This window comes from Macrotis lagotis, chromosome 2 (genome assembly GCF_037893015.1).
Source record: "Macrotis lagotis isolate mMagLag1 chromosome 2, bilby.v1.9.chrom.fasta, whole genome shotgun sequence".
NCBI lineage: Eukaryota > Metazoa > Chordata > Mammalia > Peramelemorphia > Peramelidae > Macrotis > Macrotis lagotis.
Genome location: NC_133659.1, coordinates 162,834,300 through 162,855,894, shown reverse-complemented (window position 1 = coordinate 162,855,894; position 21,595 = coordinate 162,834,300). Strand labels below are relative to the sequence as shown.

At 38.3% G+C, this 21,595-nt stretch overlaps 1 protein-coding gene across 12 annotated transcripts in view; it reads left to right on the top strand.

Annotated features, from left to right (window-relative positions):
* LOC141513413 (death-associated protein kinase 2-like) overlaps positions 1–21,595 on the top strand; it is a 37,573-nt gene that overhangs the window by 7,345 nt on the left and 8,633 nt on the right. For 10 of the 12 annotated variants that reach the window (XR_012475794.1, XR_012475796.1, XR_012475792.1 and 7 more), the window contains exons 4-10: positions 16,661–16,790; positions 18,070–18,188; positions 18,504–18,631; positions 19,178–19,223; positions 19,408–19,497; positions 20,471–20,554; positions 20,862–20,951. Coding sequence is in view for 5 of the 12 variants with exons in the window: in XM_074223183.1 (XP_074079284.1) it covers positions 16,661–16,790; positions 18,070–18,188; positions 18,504–18,631; positions 19,178–19,223; positions 19,408–19,497; positions 20,471–20,554; positions 20,862–20,942 (678 nt within the window). In the remaining 7 variants the exon portion in view is untranslated. Of the gene's footprint in view, positions 1–16,660; positions 16,791–17,558; positions 17,608–18,069; positions 18,189–18,478; positions 18,632–19,177; positions 19,224–19,407; positions 19,498–20,470; positions 20,555–20,861; positions 20,952–21,233; positions 21,402–21,595 lie in introns of those variants that run through there. The other 2 variants (XM_074223185.1, XM_074223184.1) reach the window with 2 other exon arrangements.

Here is a 21,595-nt window from a genome sequence, read left to right as displayed (position 1 = left end):
TATAATAAGAAGATATACTGGAGGATGGGTACACATATTGGAGAGTATCTGGGTAAAGAAGAATAGAAGGATAACAGAAGATACCAGCCTGGAGGGATGGAATTTAGGAATTTAGCAATCAAATCATAAATCTATCCTGGAATCATGACATAGTAGTAATAGTAGATTTCACCTTTTCATTTATATTTCCCAAAATCAAGCAGTTGATAAATCTTGGGATTGTATTAATAATAATTTTGATCTATAAAGGTAAAGAAGATAATACAGGAAGCTCATATTTTCTACCTTATTCTGACCAACAAGGAAGAGTTGGTTACTGAAGTAAAAACTGTGGACTCCTTGGAGATATATGACCATTGTATCTTAGAATTGGTGATAGGGAAGAAGAGGAAACTGGGTACAATCTAAACTTGTTCTCTAGATTTGGGGCAAACATTTCAAAGGTTCAGAGAGATGATTGGGAAGAGCCTATAACTTAAAATTTATTGAAGAATTAGACCAAGGGGGAGCAGCTAGATGGCGCAGTGGATAGAGCACTGACTGTGGAATCAGGAGGAACTGAGTTCAAATTCAGCTGCAGACACTTAATACCTACTAGCTGTGTGACATTGGGTATGTCACTTAATGCCAATTGCCCCACAAATAGAAAGAAGGAACCCAAAAAGGATAGGATACTTTCAAGAATGAAATTCTTAAGACAGAAACTATTCTGATAAAGAAGAAAAAGAGAACTGCTTAAAGAGATCAGTTTGGCTAAAGATAGAACTTATATTTTAAAAAGAATCTATATTATCTAATATAGATAATAGAGTTGAAAGAAGTGCAGTTCAGCTTTCCTCCCCACTACTTGCTCTCATGGTTATCATTTTGATACCATTGTTCTTGGACTTAGCAGTAGCTCAGTTCCAAAATAAAAAGCCTTAGTATGGGATGCTAGGGAAAAGGGTCTCATTTTTGGTCAACAGGCAATCTTGGACACTGGGATAAAAGAAAAACTTCAACTCAGTTTTTATCCTCAGAGGAAGGGAGACTTCAAAGTCCAGAATGGGTAAACAAATAAACAATAAAAAACCAGAGAGTTATTATGATGCCAGAAATGTCCGACACAAATCAGAAGAAGAAAATAACTCCAAAATGCTTGCATGCAAACCTCAAAAGGAAATAGTTTACCCACAAAATTGGTTAGAAATAAAATGAAAGAGAAATAACCATGGAAAAGAGACTTTTGAAGACAATAACTTAATGCAAGAGTACAAGAACCTTACCCAAGGGACAGGTACCCTAAAAGTTAGAACAAATCAAATAAGAAGTTAATGATTCTAGGATATGACAAGAAATGTATTTTGTTCTCGAAGAAGACCATGACATTAGGGAGGTGATGCCATGACAAGTGTGTGAATTGGATTTTAGTGAGGGAGTGCTGTGTTAAATAACCAGCCTTACTTTCTTCTCCAGGGTCATCTGGGTCCAGATATGAATCAGGACAATTGGAGATGGCCTTGGATGTGAGAATCAGGGTTAAGTGTCTTGCCCAAAGTCACACAGCTAGTAAGTGTCAGGTGTCCGAGGCTGATTCAAACTACTATCCTCCTGACTCTAAGGCCAGTAATCTATCCACTGCACCACTTAGTTGCCCTAGGACAAGAAATATTAAATTCAAAAGATTTTTAAAAAGAAGAAAACATAAGGTATTGCATCAAAAACAAGTGACCTGGAAAACAAATCAAAGAAAGAGAACTTAAGAATCACTGTACTATATGGGAAGCTATTAGTGCAATGGATAGAGTACTAATTCTGGAATCAAGAGGACCTGAGTTCAGATTTGGTCTTAAGACCCTAACTGTGTGACCCTGGGCAAGTCACTTAACTCTTATTGCCTCAGGAAAAAAGTAATCACTGAACTACTTGAAAGCAACCACCAAAATAAATAACACCTGGGTATCATATTTCAAGAAATCATGGAATAACCTATAGATGCTGAAAAAGAAAGTAAAGTAAAGGTATGGCTAGGTGGCCAAAAAAGGAAAGGAAAGGAAAGACAGGAATAATTCACAAATCACTTCCTGAAAGAAAATCCCAAAACGAAAACTTCCAGTAATTTCTTTAGTAAGAATTCGAGTCAAAGGAAAAAACTGGAAATAATAGGAATTTAAGTTTTACCAAGGAACTACAGTCAGTATCACACAAGATTTAGCAGCTATATCTGTTAAGGATTGGGAAGTATGATTTTCTAAAAGTCATAAAATAATGATCTGCAACCAAGAATGACATACCAACAAAAAAACAATTCTATAAAGGAAAAGAATTACCTCCAAAGAAATGTAGGAATTCCAAAAAATCCTGAGGGAAAGAAATGAGAGTTAAGAGAAATCTTAAGACAAATAAAAACAATCAGAAAGTATTTTATAAAAGATACACTGTTTTTATTATATACTAATGGCGACAAGTAATGATGGGAGAATCGCTTCAGAATCTTTATGCCATCAAGGAGTCCGATGAGATAAGAGGGACTGGTTTTGTCATGTTTTTGATTATTTGGAAGAAAAAGGTGAGGGGGAAAAAGTGGGAAGAAAGATAGGTGAACTTATTTCAGAGTATGAAAGTAGAAGTCTATTCAAAAATAGAAGAGTGAAGCAGGGTTTGGATGATGGCTTGAAGCCTCATTTTCATCTGAATAGTCAAAAGAGTAGAGCACATAGTTTTCTGTAGAAATTCACATCAACAGGAAATAGGAGAGAAGGAAGAGGAGAAATAAGAACAAAAGGATGGTAGATGGAGTATTTTTAAAATTTTTTCAATTGATAATTTTATTTTTCCAATTACATGTTATGAAAGTTTTCAACATTTATCCATATGCATATTTCTAAGTTACATAATTTCCTACCACCTTCCCTTCCCAACTCCTTCCCCTCAGTGGTGAATAGTCAAGTGGATATTGTACATATACATTTGTGTTTAACATGTTTATAGATTAGTCCTTTTCAGTATGAGGAAATAGGATTAAAGGAAAAGAAAGAAAACCATGAGATAGGAAAATGTGTAAGAGAAATTTTTAAAAAGTGAATGTAGGCGTTCATTCAGATACTGAAAGTTTTTTTGTTTTTCTTCCTCTGGTTGGGGATAGTATTGTCCATAGCTGGTCTCCTAGGGTTGTCCTAGCTCTCTGAACTGCTGAGAGGAGCTGTGTCCATCAAGATTGATCAACTCACAATGTTTTTAATGTGTATAATGTTCTCTTGGTTCTGCAGGGAGGGGATATTTATAAGCAAAACAAACCCTAAACTTGGAAGGGTGATGAGGGATCATTGAGTAGTTAGAAGGAGGGGGTGCAGAATAGCAAGAGGTAAAAAATAGAACTAATGTGAAGGAAAATAAACAACAGTCATAACTGTGAATGTGAATAGGATAAAAACACCCATAAAATAGAAAAGGTTAATAGAATGGATTAGAAAGTAGAATCCAACATGTTTAGAAAATAACACACTTGAGGGCAGCTAGGTGGCCCAGTGGATAAAGCACTGGCCCTGGAGTCAGGAGTACCTGGGTTCAAATCCGGTCTCAGACACTTAATAATTACCTTAGCTGTGTGGCCTTGGGCAAGCCACTTAATCCATTTGCCTTGCAAAAACCTAAAGGGAAAAAAAAAAGAAAATACACACTTGAAACATAGAGAATTAAAAATAAATTGTTGGTAGAAAAATATATTTTGCCTCAGCTGAATTGCAAAAAGCAAGAATAGCAGTCATGGTTTCAGTCAATGCCCCAGCAAAAATTTACAAAAGAGATAAACATGGAAATTACTTTTGTTGAAAAGTACCAAAGAGTTTCATTATAGGCATCAAATGACATACCATTTTAATAATTAAAGGAAAAGATAATTGAATTAAGAGGAAGGGGAGGCTAGGTGGTACAGTGGATATAAAGCACCAGCCCTGGAGTTAGGAGTACCTGGGTTCAAATACAGGCTCAGACACTTAATAATTACCTAGCTGTGTGGCCTTGGGCAAGCCACTTAACCCCATTTGCCTTGCAAAATCCTAAAAAAAAAAAATAAGAGGAAGAAACAGATCGTAAAACTATAATAAAGATAAACCTTGACATGTTCTTCATAGTTAGAGAATTTTAACAAAAAAATAAAGAGAAGTTAAGAACCTGACTAGAATTTTAGAAAAGCTGAATACGATAGAAGCCTAGTAATTGCTGAAAGGGAATAGGATGGAATATATTTCTCAGCTGTTACAACTCTTGTCCAAAGAAAATGACCATTAGGGTATGAAAACATCTCAAATTCAGAAAAACTATCAAATCTCCTGTAGAGACTACAACATAATAAAAAGGCCATTGAAGAAAATTAAATATCAAAGAACTGGTGATCTAAAGAACAAATCATAGAAATGATCATTTCATTAAAGATAATGACTGCATAACTCTTTTAGGGGAAAATTTGCAATTCTAAATACTTTCACCAATAAAGGAAAGAGTAAATCAATGAATTGAACATGTATCTAAAAAAAATTAGAAATTAACCTCCCTCATTAAACATCAAAGTAGATGAATTCCCATCCAATGAAGAAATGAAAAAAAAGTGAGAAACTTTCAATTATATGCCAATAAAACTGACAATCTAAATAAAATGAATTAAGTATTTACAAAGATATAAAATTCCCATATTAACAGAACAGGAAATAGAAGACACAAATAAATAGTTGAATCTTAGAAAAAGAAACGAAGGAAGCCATAAATGAACTCCCTCCCCCAAAAGGGAAAGAAAGCACCTTAGGACCAGCTGAGTTTATAAATGAATTCTAATAAATATTCCAGAAAGAACAATTCCAGTATTATATGACCTGTTTTGATTTTTTAAGTTTTTTTGCAAGGCAAATGGGGTTAAGTGGCTTGCCCAAGGCCACAGAGCTAGGTAATTATTGTCTGAGGCTGGAATTGAACCCAGGTACTCCTGACTCCAAGGCTGGTGCTCTATCCACTGTACCACCTAGTCGCCCCTGAACTTTAAAAAAATTTTTTTTTTTTTAAATTTAAGGTGATGGGGTTAAGTGACTTGCCCAAAGTCACACAGCTAGGCAATTATTAAGTGTCTGAGGCCGGAATTGAACTCGGGTACTCCTAACTCCAGGGCCAGTGCTCTCTCTACTGCACCATCTAGCTGCCCCCTATATGACCTGTTTTGGAGGAAAAAATAGAGAAAAGGGATCTTTGCAAATTTGTTCTATGGTACAAGTATGACCTTCATTTCTAAAGCAGGAAGAATCAAAACAAAGACATTGAAGCAAAAATTTTAAATATTAACAAAAGAGACTACCGTGGTACCACAAAGATGATTGACTGATCAGATTGGCTTTATACAAGGAGTGCAGGGTTGCTTTTATATTAGGAAAATTATAAACATAATCGACCATATTAGTAGCAAACAAAAATCATTGATTGTCATTAGAAGTCTTTTGGCAAAAGACAACACTCATCAAGAATAGAAACCTAAAAAATAATTGGACCTTTCCTAAACATTAGGCTACATTTCACATTATCAGATTAATAAAGCATATAAATGGTGGATGTTATTGGAAAAATACGATTGATTCACCATTGGTAGAACTGTGAATTTGTATTGACCTTCTGGAAAGTAATTTGAAAATATTCCTACTAAATTGTGTAAGACCTTAGACCCCCTACTAGGCCTATTCCCTAAACATAAGAGGAGAATATCCTATGTGTACAAAACCATAGCAACTTTTTTATAGTAGCAATGAAATGGAAACTAAAAATGTTGTCAATTGAGGAACGACTAACCTATGTTATATAAACAAAGACATAGTACTGTTCTATAATAAACAATGAAGTGTATAATTTCAGAGATACTTGTTTGAATTGATGCAGAATAAGGTGAGCAGGACCAGGAATCCAATTTATTCTACAGCCTTAGTATTGCAAGAGTAAACAATTCTGAGACTTAAGAATTCTGAAATTAATTGTAAATTGTAATTTTATCATAGATTACTATGATCATTTATTTTAATGTAATTTGCATCTGATCTATTCCACTGATCCACCATCCTCTTTCTTAACCAGTATCAGGCTGTTTTGATTATTACCACTTAATAATACAGTTTGGGAATCTGGTATAGCTTGACTGCTTTCTTTTGCATTTTTTTCTTATATCCCTAGATATTTTTGATCTTCCGTTTTTCCAGATGAATTTTGCTATTAGTTTTTCTAGTTCCAGAAAATAATGTTTTGATAGTTTGATTGGTATTTTGGTAAATAATTTTAAATGTTATTTATGTCTTATTGTATATTTATTTGTTTATATTTTTTAGTTTTTTAAAATATTTAATATTCTCATTTTGTACAAATTTTTTTTAATACATTAATAAAATATTCTTGTTTAAGAGTAAACAAAATACACCCAGTTGTGTGACATGCAAGCCACCCCAACCCCACTGCCCTGCAAAAAATAAAAAAAGAAAACCAAAAAAAAAAAGACCCAAAATAAAATAAAATAGTAATAATAGTAGGGGTGGCTGCGTGGCAGACAGAGCATTGGCCCTTGAGCCAGGAGCACCTGGGTCCAAATCTGGCCTCAGACACCCAACAATCACCCTGCTATTCAGCCCCAGGCGGGCCACCCAGCCCCATTTGCCCTGTACCCCTCCCCCAAATAAAAATAAAAAATGTGCTTCGGTCTTTGTTCCAACACCAACAACTCTGTTGTGGGTGGATCACATTCTTTATGATAAGTCCATCACAAAAGTTACTTCCATATTTTTCCACCGTTGCCATTGCTGATCACAACTCCCTCCTTTCGTATTTCTCCACTACCATGTACTATATTTTCTCTCTCCTTTCACTCTGACTCTGCTGTAGGGTAGCTGAGTGGCACAGCAGACAGATACCTGGCCCTGGGGCCAAGAGGCCCAGAGCCCCCATACCACCCCTTAGGCCCAGCATCCACCCAGCCCTATATTCCCGGACAGGCCATACAATCCCAGCTCCCTGCAAGAAACAAAAAAGAAAATGTGCTATATCTGACCACTCTACCCTCATGGTCCATCCTCTCCTTTGTTCACATCTCCACCCTTTCTCCCCCTGTCCCCCCCTCTCTCCTTCTTACTCCAGATGTCTACACCCCATTGAGTACATATTCTGTTTCCTCTCCTAGCCACCTCCGATGAGAGCGAAGACTCCCTCATTCCCTCTTGCCCTCTCCCCTTCCATATCACTGCAACAGCTCATTGTAATAAAGAAAAATCTTATTATATGAAATCTCTTGGCCTATTCTCCCTCCCCCCTCCTTCTCCCATTACACCTTTTTTTCCATTGACTCCATTTTTACACCATATTCCATCTTCAAATTCAGCTTTCTCCTGTGCTTCAAATTCAGCTTTCTCCTGCGCTTCCACCACAAAAGCTTCCTCTACCCACTCTATCAACCGAGAAGGTTCATATGAGTATTATCAGTGTCATTTTTCTATACAGGAATACAATGCAGTTCATCATCATCATTCTCCTCCAATCTCTATGCTTCACCTGAGTCCTGTATTTGAAGATCAAACCTTCTGTTCAGTTCTGGCCATTCCAACAGGAACATCTGAAATTCCCCTGGTTCATTGAAAGTCCATCCCTTTCCCTGGAAGAGGACACCCAGTCTTGCTGGATAGTTGATTCTCAACTGCATTCCAAGCTCCTTTGCTTTCTGGTATATTATATTCCAAGCCCTATGAGCTTCCAATGTAGCTGCTGCCAAGTCCTGTGTGATCCCAACTGCAGCTCCATGACACCTGAACTGTGTCCCTCTGGCTGCCTGAAATATTTTCTCTTTGACTTGGGAGTTCTGGAACTTGATTATAATATTCCTAGGGGTTGGTTTTTTGGGATCTCTTAATCGGAGGGATCGGTGGATTCCCTCCATTTCTATTTTGCCCTCTGCTTCTAGGATATCAGGGCAATTTTCCTGTAGTAATTCTTTGAAAATGATGTCAAGGCTCTTTTCCTGATCATGACTTTCAGGTATTCCAATAATTTTTAACTTATCTTTCCTAAATATATTTTCCATATCAGTTGTTTTTTCAATGAGATGCTTCACACTTTCTTCCAATTTTTCATTTTTTTTGGTTTTGAAGTATTGAGTTCTGATTTTTCGTAAATTCATCAATCTCCCTGAGTTCTATTGTCTGTCTGAAGGATTTGTTTTCCTCAGAGAGCTTTCTTATCTCTTTTTCCATCTGGCCAATTTTGCTTTTTAAAGCATTCTTCTCCTCAATAACTTTTTAACTGTTTTATCCATTTGACCTAAGCTGGTTTTTAGCATGCTATTTTCTTCAGCATTTTTTGGATTTCCTTGACTAAGCTACTGACTTCATCCTCATGTTTTTCCTGCATCTCTCTCATTTCTTTTCCCAGTTTTTCCTCTAACTCCTTCATTTGATTTTCAAAATCTTTTTTGAGCTTTGTCATAGCCTGAGCCCAATTTCTGTTTATCTTGGAGTCTTCAGATGCAGGAGCTTGTGCTTCCTCATCTCCAGACTGAGTGTTTTGATCCTTGGGCTCATATGCAAAATATTTCTCAATGGTGTTCCTTTTTTTTCTCTGCTTGCTCATTTTCCCAGCCTAAGCCTGTTTTGGGGGGTGCTTCCTGAGCTTTTGGGACACCCCCCACAAGGATCTCAGTGTGTGAGGCTCTGTCCTCCCACCTGGTCTGTGAATAACCATATGTGCCCCCCTCTGCCATGGGGCTGAGGGTGGGGGGGCCCTTGCTATTCTATGGGGGGGCCTAGACTGTGATCAGGATCTGATTGTGGTCAGACCCCAGAGTCCTGTTCCAGGGGCAGAGCTCTGCAGTCTCTCTCTCTTCACTCCCCTCCCTAGGTTCAATGGGCTCATGCCCTGGGGGCTCCTCCTTACCTGCTCCACCTGATTCTGTTTCCTGGATCTGGACTGTGGTGGCCACACTGCTTGCTGTGTGCCCTGAGGGCTGGGCTTCATGTGCTCGCTCTGGCAGAGGTCCCCCAGTTGCTCCCCCAATTTGTGCTTGGTGCTCCCCTGGGTGTAAATCAGGAAGCTACTCCGCTTCTGTGAGCTGGCTCCCAGCACCCTGGGGCTGCCTCCGGGAGGCTGAAGTTCTTTTGCTCTGGTGGGCCACCCCTCTGGCCGCCTGCCCCTCCAACTCTGGGCGGCAGAGCCTTTCTGCTCTTTTCCAGGTTACCTTGAGTAGGAGAACTGCCTCACTGGGTCCCTCTGTGGGTTCTGTATCTTGAAAATTTAGTTAGAGTCCTTAGTTTCGAAGATTCATGGGAGAGCGTCTAAGACACAATCTGCTCTTGTCACCATCTTGGCTCCGCCTCTGGTTTTGTATTTCTTTTCCTTTTTCATGTGTGTGTGTGTGGTGGTGGGGGAAGTGGGAGAAAAAATGGAAAAAATTTTAAAACTATAAAAATGAATGCACATGTAGGATGTATAAAGAAAATGGAAGCAAGACAAAAGAGTGGCAGGACAATATGAAGATAGTCAGAAATATTAAAACCCAAAATTATCTGAGGATGGCTAAGAATGTTAAGGAATACAGGACAACTTTTAAAAGTTATACTGGGACAAGAGGATGATCAAAGAAAAAATTAGACTCTTTCCCAGGGTGAAAGGAATAATGATAATGGACAATGGTGAGAAAGAAGCCCAAACTCTTCTGTTTACTCTCTAAGGAAAAAAGATCTTTGGAAAGGATGAAATTGAAAAGGTTAATAAGAAGTAGAAACTCAAGGCAAACGAGGAGACATACTTAGCTCAATTGAATCACCAGATTTAGATGAACTACATCCCAGGATATTGAAAGAACTAGCAGCTGTGATCACTGTAGTACTGTGACTATTGTCACATTCTGAATGATTGTGGAGAAAGGACAGTTATTGCAGGAGAAGGGCAAGCATTTGCCTTTCAGACTCTCCAGAAAGAAAATGTAATATATAAATTACATACTAATGAATTTGATGTTGACTACTGACAAAATTTTACAATGTATTATTAAAGGAATGTATTATGAGTATTTAAGAAAGGAAAGATAGAAAAAAGTATGGAGAGAAATTGCTCAGAGCATTTAATAGTAATTGCCTAAGGACATATTAAGTTGTATTATGAAGAGAACAGATGAAATGAATTGCTTCCTTTATAAAAATGATGCCTGAAAAGTGAAAACCCAAAGAGCCACTCTGACTAGGGGTCCTCTAATTGACATACATTCTTGAGCGAATGGAAGATGCCCTGAAGAGTCTGTGAAGGGAGCTGGTTAGAGGTTAGACTGTGGTGAGCTAAAATAGAAATTGTCACATATCCTTTATTTTTGAGGGGAAAAATTCTTGGTTGTAAGAGATCTACCAATATGGGTTTGGAAGCATGTTTTGAGAAACACCAGATTCATAAGACTGGATAGGAAAAATTTTGCATCTCACTAGGAATAAGGTAAGTCTGGAACCTGGAGTGCCAACCTGTGACTTGACTAAGTATTGCAACCCATTGGGATAGCTATTTTGTTTGTTTGTGGCATTCGAGGGAATTAGAGAAAGTGGAACCTAGGTAATCAGTTTACATATCATGACACATCCAGATTTAGCTCTCTTGAGTAATGCCTCTCAGCACTACAAGGTAGTGCTGAGATGAAATACTGGTCTTTCTTGTGTCAAAGTGAAGCATGGTGTTTCCTAGGCTAAATTTCCATAATGTAGTGAGAATTATAAATCTTCTCCCTTGGTACTGAAAGCCCATGTTGGTAATAGCTGACTTCCTACTATGCTGTGGCAATGTTTTCAGAAAGTATGGATATAATTTGAATAACTCAGTTGTCATGAGGGAAGGAGGAGGATTAATTGGGAGAGAGAATGGATTTTGCTTCCCAAACTATAAGATTCAATGTGCATATGTTAATAAGAATAGGAGATTATTGTTCAGATTTTTGGGGAAAGAGGAACCAAATGGCCCTGACTCACTAATTCTTTATGACATACAAGATAGTGCACAGAATAGTTTAAGAAGGGAACTCTATGAGTGGTCAGCATTTGTGGGAACCAGGTACACTATAGGAAAGGAGTCTTTTGAGTCAGGGGTTATATTTTTCAAGTTTTATTGAGAGGTAGTATGGTATAGTAATAATAAAACTAGTATTGGAGTCAGAAAGACCTGGGTTCAAATTCCTCCTGTGACAAATACCATTTACATGACCTAGGCAAGTAATCATCCATGCCTTAGTAAATTCTTGAAGACCATGGGTTGCATCGATGAAGGTTTCTTGTGTAGAATGAAAACACAGATCTGAATCAAAATCAACGCCAAGCCAATCTCCAAATTAGTCAGTCAAGTGAGCTAGTTCTTGTTCTATATGGGTCCCTGGAGAAGGTACTAAGTTATATTTGCTGGGCAGAACTTTGGAGTTCAATCAAAGGGTTGAACTACAGGAGATAGTGCTATGGAGAATAGAAATACTGGGAACAGAGCTTCAGTCATACTAGAAAACAAGGCTTTCCCTGGTACCTCAAGTCCTTGGGGAAAGAATTTTCAACTGCAAGGGAAGGTCTCTTGATTTTCTGTGGTCTTGGATGCTAGTCCTATGTTCATCCATTTGTTAAATAAAACTTGTGTATTTACAACTTTGTCACACAGATCATTTATAGGAGGAGTTGGTGGCTACCCAATCAGGGAGTATCTGATTCTGATATTCCCAGATTTCATCAAGGTCAGTGAATCAGGGAAGGAAGAGGCCCTCAAAACTATGATTGCTTTCCTCTAACACAAATATTGGTTGGGTTGGAGCAATGTTATTTTCTCATCCTTATCCTAATTTGGGATTGACTGCACACAGGTAGTTGACTCAGAAATTACTCTCAGGATATTTTCTATCTGTCAATGTAGCACTTGTGTTCAAGTACACCCCAGAAGGAGCTTTCCTGACCTTCTATTATTCCACCATCTTGGCTCTGCTTCCAACTTTCCTGACCAAGGTGTGAAAGTCCTAGGAAAAGGCCTTTTCTTTATTTGGGATAATGATCTAGCAACTCTTATGCTCTTTCCCCTTGTATCTTAGATATGTTTGTTCTGAAATTGATGTCAAAACCTACCTTAAGTAGATGTGAAATTATCTTGAGGCCTTCTTGCCCCTAATATCTACTGATGACTGAATTAATAGCTAGGTTATACAAATCAGCTACAAAGACATGCAGAGGAGAGACTGAACAGAGAGGAGATATGAATCAAACTCTGATGTCACCAGGGGAAATTTTGGGTGAGGACAGAAGCCAAAGAGACTTTTGAGAGACTCCTGTAATATGAAATTGGTCCGTGAATTCAGAGTTTTGATAATTAATTATGATTATATTATATACATTATGATTCAATTAACTTCATTTTTTTAAATGTTGTTTGATATTCTTCACACTTAGCACATTCCAACTTTTCCCTTTTCTTTTTCCCTTTTATTATATGCAAAGGTAGTTTTAAAAAATTCATCCATTTATATACTTTTCTACCACCCTCCCTTCCCTTTCCCCTCCCCATGGCAGCAAATAATCTGGTATAACTTGTACATATACAATCATGTTTAATGTATTTCCATATTAGTCATTTACAAAAGAGGAATTAGAACTAAGGGGAAAGACCATGAGAAATAAAAACATAAAAGAAATTTTAAATAGTGAATATAGCATGCTTTGTTCTGCATTCAGACTCCATAGTTTTGTTTTATTTTTTTCCTGGATGGATGTCATTTTCCATAACAGGTCAGGAACTGGGTCCATTATAGCTGATCCATCTCATACTGTATAATGTTCTACTGGTTCTGCTCACTTCACTCAGCATCAGTTCATCAAGTCTTTCCATCCTTTTTTTTTTTAGGTTTTTGCAAGGCAAATGGGGTTAAGTGGCTTGCCCAAGGCCACACAGCTAGGTAATTATTAAGTGTCTGAGACCAGATTTGAACCCAGGTACTCCTGACCCCAAGGCCAGTGCTTTATCCACTACGCCACTACACCACCCGCATCCTTTTCTAAAGTCCAGACAATAATGATTTCTTACAGAACAATAGTACCCCATAACATTCATATACCATAACTTGTTCAGCCATTCTCCAATTGAGGGGCATCCCCTCAATTTCTTATTCTTTGCCATTTCAAAAAGCTACTTTATATAATTTTGTACATATTGGTCTTTTCCTCCTTTTTTATCTATATCCTCATTTTGGGATATAGATCTAGCAGAGGTATTACTGTTGGGTCAAAGTTTTATTGCCCTTTGTGCAAAGATCCTAATTTCTCTCCAGAATGATTAGATCAGTTCAAAACTCCACCAACAGTACATTATTGTCCCAGTTTTCCCACATCCTTTCAACTTTGGTCATTTTCCTGTTTTGTCATCTTAACCAATCTGATAGGTGTGAGGTGGTGTGTATTTCTCTAATCAGTAATGATTTGGAACATTTTTTTTTCATTTGACTAGACAGATTTTCTTTCTTTCTTTCTTCCTTCCTTCCTTTCTTCTTTCTTTCTTTCTTTCTTTCTTTCTTTCTTTCTTTCTTTCTTTCTTTCTTTCTTTAAGGCAGAGGAGTTAAGTGACTTGCCCACAGTCACACAACTAGGTAATTTTTAAGTGTCTGAGGTCACATTTGAACTCAGGTCCTCCTGACTTTAGGGCTAGTACTCTATCCACTGTGCTACCTAGCTGCTCTGATTTAATTTCTTTATCTGAAAACTGCATGTTCATATCCTTTGACCATTTATCAATTGGAGAATGACTTGTATTCTTTTTAAAGTTTAAATATTTAATTTATTTATTTTTCCAACTACATGCATTGGTAGTTTTCAGCAATTTTTTTTAGGTTTTTGCAAGGCAAATGGGGTTAAGTGGCTTGCCCAAGGCCACACAGCTAGGTAACTATTAAGTTTCTGAGGCCAGATTTGAACCCAGGTACTCCTGACTCCAGGGCCGGTGTTTTATCCACTACACCACCTAGCTGCCCCAACAATCAATTTTTTGCAAGGCTTTGAGTTTTACAACTTTCTCCTCTCCCTTCCCCTCCTCCCCTGGGCAGGAAGCAATCTAATATAGGCTCTACATGTATAACCATGTTAAACAAAGATCCATATTAATCATGTTGTGAAAGAAGAATCAGATTCAAAGGGGGAAAAACATTAGAGAGAAAAAAAGACCTAATAAGATAACTTTTAAAAATTGAAGAAAGTGGAGTGGCTAGGTGACACAGTGGGTAGAGCACCAGCCCTGGAGTCAGGGGTACCTGGATTCAAATCTGGCCTCAGATACTTCCGAATTACCTAGCTGTGTGGCCTTGGGCAAGCCACTTAACCCCATTTGCCTTGCAAAAACCTAAAAAAAAAAAAATTGAAGAAAGTAAGCTTTGGTCTGCATTTAAACTCCAGTTCCATCTCAGGATATGGAGGATATTTTCTATCATAATTCTTTTAGAATTGTCTTTGTTGTACTGCTGAAAGGAACAGATTCATCATAGCTGATCATCACCCAATGTTGCTTGTAGTGTGTAAAATGTTCTCACTTCTGCTCACTTCATTCAACATCAGTTCATGCAAGTCTTTCTTATAAATTTAACCCAGTTCTCTAGATTTTTAGAAATGAATCTTTTATCAGAAGACTAGCTGTGAAAATTGTTTCCCAGCTTTCTGCATTCCTTCTAATCTTGGCTGCATTGGTTTTTGTTTGTGCAAAAGCCTTTTAATTTAATGTAGTCGAAATCACCCATTTTGCAGTTTATAATGTCTACTTATTTGGTCATAAACTTCTTTCTCCATAGATCTGAGAGAGTATTCCTTATTCTTCTGATTGGCCTATGATTACCCTTTATATATATATAAATACTTTATCCATTTTGACCTTTATCTTGGAATAGGGTGTGAGAGGTGGGTCTATGCTTAGTTTTTGCCATACTATTTTTCAGTTTTCCCAGCAGCTTTTGTCAAATAGTGAGTTCTTATCCCAGAAGAAGCCTTTGGGTTTATCAAACAATAAATTATTTATTCCTTCATTACTGTTTCTTTTGTACCTAATCTATTCTACTGATCCACTATTTCTTTGTCAGTACCAGACAGTTTTAATGACTGCCTTTTATTATTTTAGATCTGTACAGCTAGGCCACCTTCTTTTACATTTTTTTTTCATTTTCACTTGCTCTCTCTTCTTGACCTTTTGTTGCTCCAGATGCATTTTATTACTATTTTTCCTAATTGTGTAAAATAAGTTTTTTGGTAGTTTGATTGGTATGACACTGAATAAATAATTTAATTTAGGTAGAATTTTCATTCTTATTATATCAACTCAGTTTACCCATTAGCAAATGACATTTTTATAGTTGTTTAGATATGAAATTCTGTTCATATGGTTTCTAGGTTTGTATTGAGAGGTAGATTCCAGAATAGTTTATGTTGCCTACAGTTATTTTAAATAGAATTTTTCTTTCTGTCTCTTGTTGTTGGGCTTTGTTGATCATAAATGCTGATGACTTATGCAACTTTTTTCTTGAAGTAGTCATGATATACAGGCATATAAAGATTCCAAATAGCCCTTGAGCATTTGGCTTCTTTAATCATATTTTACAACATATATTTCTTCTTGTTTTCATATTGAAGTCATTGCCCATTCACATATATCTTGATTTGATTTGGAAGATCTTTTATAGTACTTCATAGAAATTCTGTACTCCTTCATTCTTTGTGAGAGACCTTGATGCATTCTACAAATTTGTCTATATGAGAGTTTTTGGAGTTGGCTTTTTGTTCATTCTGAACACTACAAGTTGAGATGACTAAGTGTTCTATGAAATATTTCTTGTGGCATCTAGAAACACAGTCAAACCCAATTTGGGATTCACTTGCTGGAGTTCTCAGGTCAAGCTCACTGGTCCATGCTTTTAATTCCAAATCTACTTTTAGTGAATTGTGAATTCTCCTTGACATTATAGTGGACATATTACTCCATATAGATCTCTATATACATATATATTTGGAGTATTGTAAATTAGTAGTTACATATGTATTATATAATAACCATGTAATCTTATGTTATTTTATATATATTTACATATATATGTATATATATATTATATATATATATAGAGTACCATGTAATTCATTAGTGAACTAGACATCTGTTTGCTTTCTATCAAAGGACAATGAAATATAAACACACAATGAAATATAGACCACAGAACCAGCATACATTGATTGGATACAAGATCATTCCCAAAGTTCACAAAATACCTGATTCCTTACATAGAATGGGCCTAGGGAGTAAGTTTGCCAAAACTGGAATATCAAAGGTGATAAAATATGGGCAATAAACAGGAGTCTAAGAATTCAAGTGAAGATGGTATTTGTGAGAAAAAGACAGATACATATAAATAAATTGGAATCCTTATTATTGTAAATACATATGAATGATTATTGTTGTTGGAGATACCACAGATTTGGGATCTGGATTGGTTCAGGGACTGGGACATAGTAGAATAAATGAGAGTGGAATTGTGCTTATACTTCCCCAACCCTCTATGGCTTACAACAGGTACTGCAAGCCTGGGATGACTAATTTTGGATTGATGATACAGAAACTGAGAGCTGACCAAAAATTTATTTTTCCTTCTCCCTAGCCTGAGAACATCATGATACAGCAGAAAGATGTTATTAAACCTAATGTCAAGATAATTGGCTTTGGGATGGCTCAGAAAATTGAGAAAAACACAAGATACGGCTATCAGTGTGGGATGCCTGACTATATTGGTAGGTGGAGATTGGGTTCTAGGATCTCAGAGTCTCATCTTACCTCTACTTTCAAATTCCCAGAGCATGTTTGTTTGCAACTTACTAAGTTTTGGCTAGTTAGACCTTCCTGAGGTCATTTCAGTCATTTCTTTGCTTTTCATCAAGGTGTCCTCTTCCTTAGCCCCTTGTCTCATTGCAATGGTTTTGGATTCATTCATTCATTCATTTATTTATTTTAGGAAAAGTTCTCCATCCTCAATCGTTAGTCTTCTACCTCTTCTACTTTATCAGGAGCTATTTCCACTGAGAAAATAATGCCAGTGAAGTCCTTCCTATAAGCTTTCTTATTTTGCTATTCATATCTCCTCCCCAGCTATCTAGCTACTATTCCTATATATACTATATATACTATATACACTATATACACTATATACACTATATATACTATATATATATATATATATATATATATATATATATATATACTATATACTATATACTATATACTACAGTTTTAGCTCCTCTCTACCTGCCCTCCATGTGTTTTACTCCATTTCTCTAAAGTATCATCCTCACCCTCTGGATCCTATATAGCCCCTCCACCATTCCCTTTTCAGTCCCAGGTCCTTCCTCCTTCCCACAAATTTTTCTTTGCATAGGAATTCCAATCTGGGATCTTCCAGGGCTTAATAACCCAGGTATTCAGGAGCCCAGCTGCAGGGCAGAGTGGGGAGCAGGGGTGGAGGACACTTGGGCTCCCTCAGGATGAATGTTTTCCCCTTTCAGCTCCAGAAGTGATCAACTTGGAACCTCTCACTGTTGTTGCAGACATGTGGTGAGGGCTGTGGGCTGGGAAGAAAGGGGTTGAAGAGGGAGCTGGATAGGATGAAGGGAGGGCACTGGGGTCTCTTCTATTTGGAAGGCTCCTCTCTCTGTGTGGTTTTTCTGAATCTATTCTCCCTCTTTTTTTTTCCTAGATCTGATTCTTTGTTGCTCCCTTCCTTCTCTCCCCTTTTTCTTCTTCCAGTTTTTCTCTCCCTTCTCCAACTTTGGTTTCCTTTCCTATTTTCCTCCCCTCTCTCCCTTCTCTCTCCTCTCCCTTCCTTTCCCCTACTACCCTCTACCTCTCTTTGCTTCATCTCTTACTGTCTCCATGTTTCTTTGCTCCATCTTTCCATCATTTCCACACTGTGTCTTTCTTCCCATTATTTGGAATTGTGATCTGTGGCTTGAGGAGGTGGAGAGAATAAATTGGGTCTTGTCACCTCTCTCTGAACCAGTCCCTCTTTTATTCTAGGAGTGTTGGTGTCATTACCTATATTTTGTGAGTACCTTCTCCCCACTAACCCACCCCCACTACATATCAGAGGACTGGGCAAACTGGGGCATTGTCCCAGCAGTCAACATGTTCAAGAGGTAACCTGATTCCTTGGAGAGAGGTTGGAATGGCACTGGAGGGAGGATATAATATTAGGAAATGGCAAAAGGAGAGGGCAAGAGGATGGGTCTTGAGTATCTCCACAGGCAGTCCTACAATCTGCAGGTGACTTGATTTGGGTCCTAGATTGGACTTGATGGCCATTAACCCCTTCCAGCTCTGAGATTCTATGACTTGGACCCAGCTTTCTGGGCTCTTGGGGAAAGATTTGATCATTTCCTTTTCCCTGATGTACTCACACTGAATGCCCACTCTGTGGACCCCACAGGATCAGCGGCATATCCCCTTTCCAGGGCGAAACAGAAAATGCAACTGTCAACAATATTATCAGAGGCACTTTTGAATATGAGAACACATTCTTCAATTCTACATCAACCATAGCGAAGGACTTCATCAGCCAGCTGCTGGTTATTAACCCCAAGTAACCAATGAGAACTTTCCCTTGAATATTCTCTTCCACCCCTTGATTTTCTCTACCAATTGTATGTCTCATTCCTTCTGCCCTAGTCTTTGCCACTGTCTTATTTCCTTTGTTTTTCCCACCTGCAAAGGCTGACTGATCTAGAGAGACTCTAGAATAGATAAAAGGTTACCATGAAAAGAACAATGGATTTGGAATCAGGATTTGCGTTCATATTCTGACTTTTCCACTTGTAAATGATCACTTAGATGACTTTGAACAAGTCACTTAATCTTTAATTGGAAATTAAGGAAATTGTATTAGATGATAGTTATGGTCTATTCCTGCTCTAAATCTTATAGTTCTTTCTTAGAGGGGAAGGAGTAAGGCTATTTAGAGAGCAATTAAGTGACTAATCAGAGAATAGACTTGGAGATGAGGTCGGACAAAGGGAAGAATGAGGATGGGGACAGGGAAGGGGCAGGTTTGTTCATAGAAATGGAGAGTGCCAAGAATACTGGGGGCAGGGACCCAGGGCTGTGCCAACCCTATCTGTCTCCCTGGCAGGGAACGGATGACATCAACTCAAGCTTTACTTCACCCATGGATTAAGGTATTGCACATGAGAATATGAGTTACCCTGAAAACCCAGGGCCAGACAGTGCTAATCTAAAGAGGCATGCAGATGAGACTGCTCAGTCTTCAGGCTGGAGAACTGAAAAGGGGCTCAGTGGGCAATGTCAGGTTGAGTTGCCTTCTGGTCAGGACAGCAAGATGTCAACCCATTCTGTTCTTAGCCTCTGACCATCAGGCAGGAGAGGAATCGGGAATGCTCCTTGATCAACATAAGTAACTTCCGCAAGTTCAATTCGCAGCGTAAGTGGAAGGTGAGCTACACAGATCCTGGTTTTCCTTTGTTATCTTTGGGTCTTTTGGATTTCAGCTCAGCCCTCAGGTTCAAAAAACCTGTTTCACACAGTTGGAAGGATCATTTATAGGCCCAAGGAAATTAGAGCTGAAAGGACTTTAGATCATCCAGACCAACCCTTTCATTTTTACAGATGATGAACTGAGGACCAGAGAAATTAAGTGACTTGCCTAAAGGCATGAAGAAAGAAGCAAACCTGTTTGAGCTCATGTCCTTTAACTCTAAACCCAGAGTTTTTCCCATTAATCCAACTGGGGATCTCAAAAGTTAGTCTATATCTGATGAGGAATTTATTCACCTTTGCCCAGAGTGGCAAAGAATTATCCTTCCTAGAGATGGCATAGGAATAATGCCAATATATCACTTATAGGTTTACAAAGGACTAATATAATAATCATGTGAGTAAGTACAAGTACTAGCCACACAGAAAACTGAGGCTCAGAAAGGTTGTGACTTGGGGCAGCTAGGTGGTGCAGTGGATAGAGCAACAGCCCTGGAGTCAGGAGTACTTGAGTTCAAATGTGGCCTCAGACACTTAATAATAATTACCTAGCTGTGTGGCCTTGGGCAAGCCACTTAATCCCATTGCCTTGCAAAAAAACCCCTAAAAAATAAAAAAGAAATGTTGTGACTTGCTAATGACTATACAATTAAGTGTTGGATCTGAGCTTTGAACCCAAGTTTCCTGTACTCTTTTATTTTTTATTTTCGCAAAGCAATGGGGTTAAGTGACTTGCCCAAGGTCACACAGATAGGCAATTGTGTCTAAGGCCAGATTTGAACTCCAGTCCTCCTGACTCCAGGGCTGGTGCTTTGTCCACTGCATCACCTAGCTGCTCCAGTCCTGTACTCTCTATGTACTCTGTCCTTATTTGAGAATAGTGGAATGGAGCTGGTGGAGACCCTGACCTCCTTCTTTTCTTCTACCCTAGCTTTCCTGCTGCCTGATCAACCCCTGCAATAACTTCTGCAGAATAACTATGTTCTTTTCCCAAACTGGGGAGGAAGAGGAAATGGTGAGACCTGCCCCTATCCTAATCTCTCTTCCTGTTTTCCTACCTGTCCCCTCTAGCCTTTTTTGCTTTCTTTTAGCTATTTGGCATCCTGAGCCCTGAGCATGTCTTTATATCCACTACCATGCACATTTGAACCATTTGGACTTGGCCCCACTTGAACCCCATACTTGAGTGGTTAAATATGGCCAACCAATTGAAAACCTGCAAGGACAGAGCCCTCCTGAGCATCCCCATGACCTGAGCATTAGTGAGATGGCCTTCTAGCATGACCTCATAGTCAGGTCACCCTTTGCCCCTCTTCATCCAGAGATCCTGTGAGAGTGACCAAGAGGAATCCACAATGCCTTCTGCCTCACTCCTCCGCCGAAGACACAGCAGCTTCTCTTGAGCTTGGAAGGTGAGGTTAGGTGGAGGAGAGCCCCACAGCCAGCTATTGTGCTCTTTGCCTGATTGGAGGGAGCAAAGAGCTATGCCAGGGATCATGGGAGGGGCATGCAATTACTCTTTGCTCTCCCCTTGTCTTCCATGCTCCACCTCTACTCTATAGCTTCAGTTTTTTCACTCAACATGAAGCTGATAATTGTCCCCATGACTGTATTCTCTCTGAATCTTGGGGTTAAGAATGGGGAAAGGTGGGAAGGAAGTTGAAGGATAGGGCTTTCTCTTTTTTTTCTCTTAGGGAAATAGCACGTGGCTTGATCTGGAGTTTAAATTCCAAATTCATGCATTGTGAATGATTGACCAATATTTGCCAGTTAAAAACTCTGGGACCTAGGGAAAAATCAATGAATCTTTCTGGTCTTCACTTTCCCCAATTAAAAAAGGAATTGAATTATATGTCCTCTAAGGTCCCTTCCAGCTGTAAATCTGTTATCCTGACTCTTCCAGGTCAAACTACTTTATATTTTCATATCCATAGTGTCATTTAAGGCTCTCAACCTTGTAAGGTAGTTAGGACACTCACATTTTGTAGATGGGAAGAACAAGGCTTAAAGAGAAATGACCCAATGCCTCATGGCTAGCAAGCATCAGAGAGAAGTA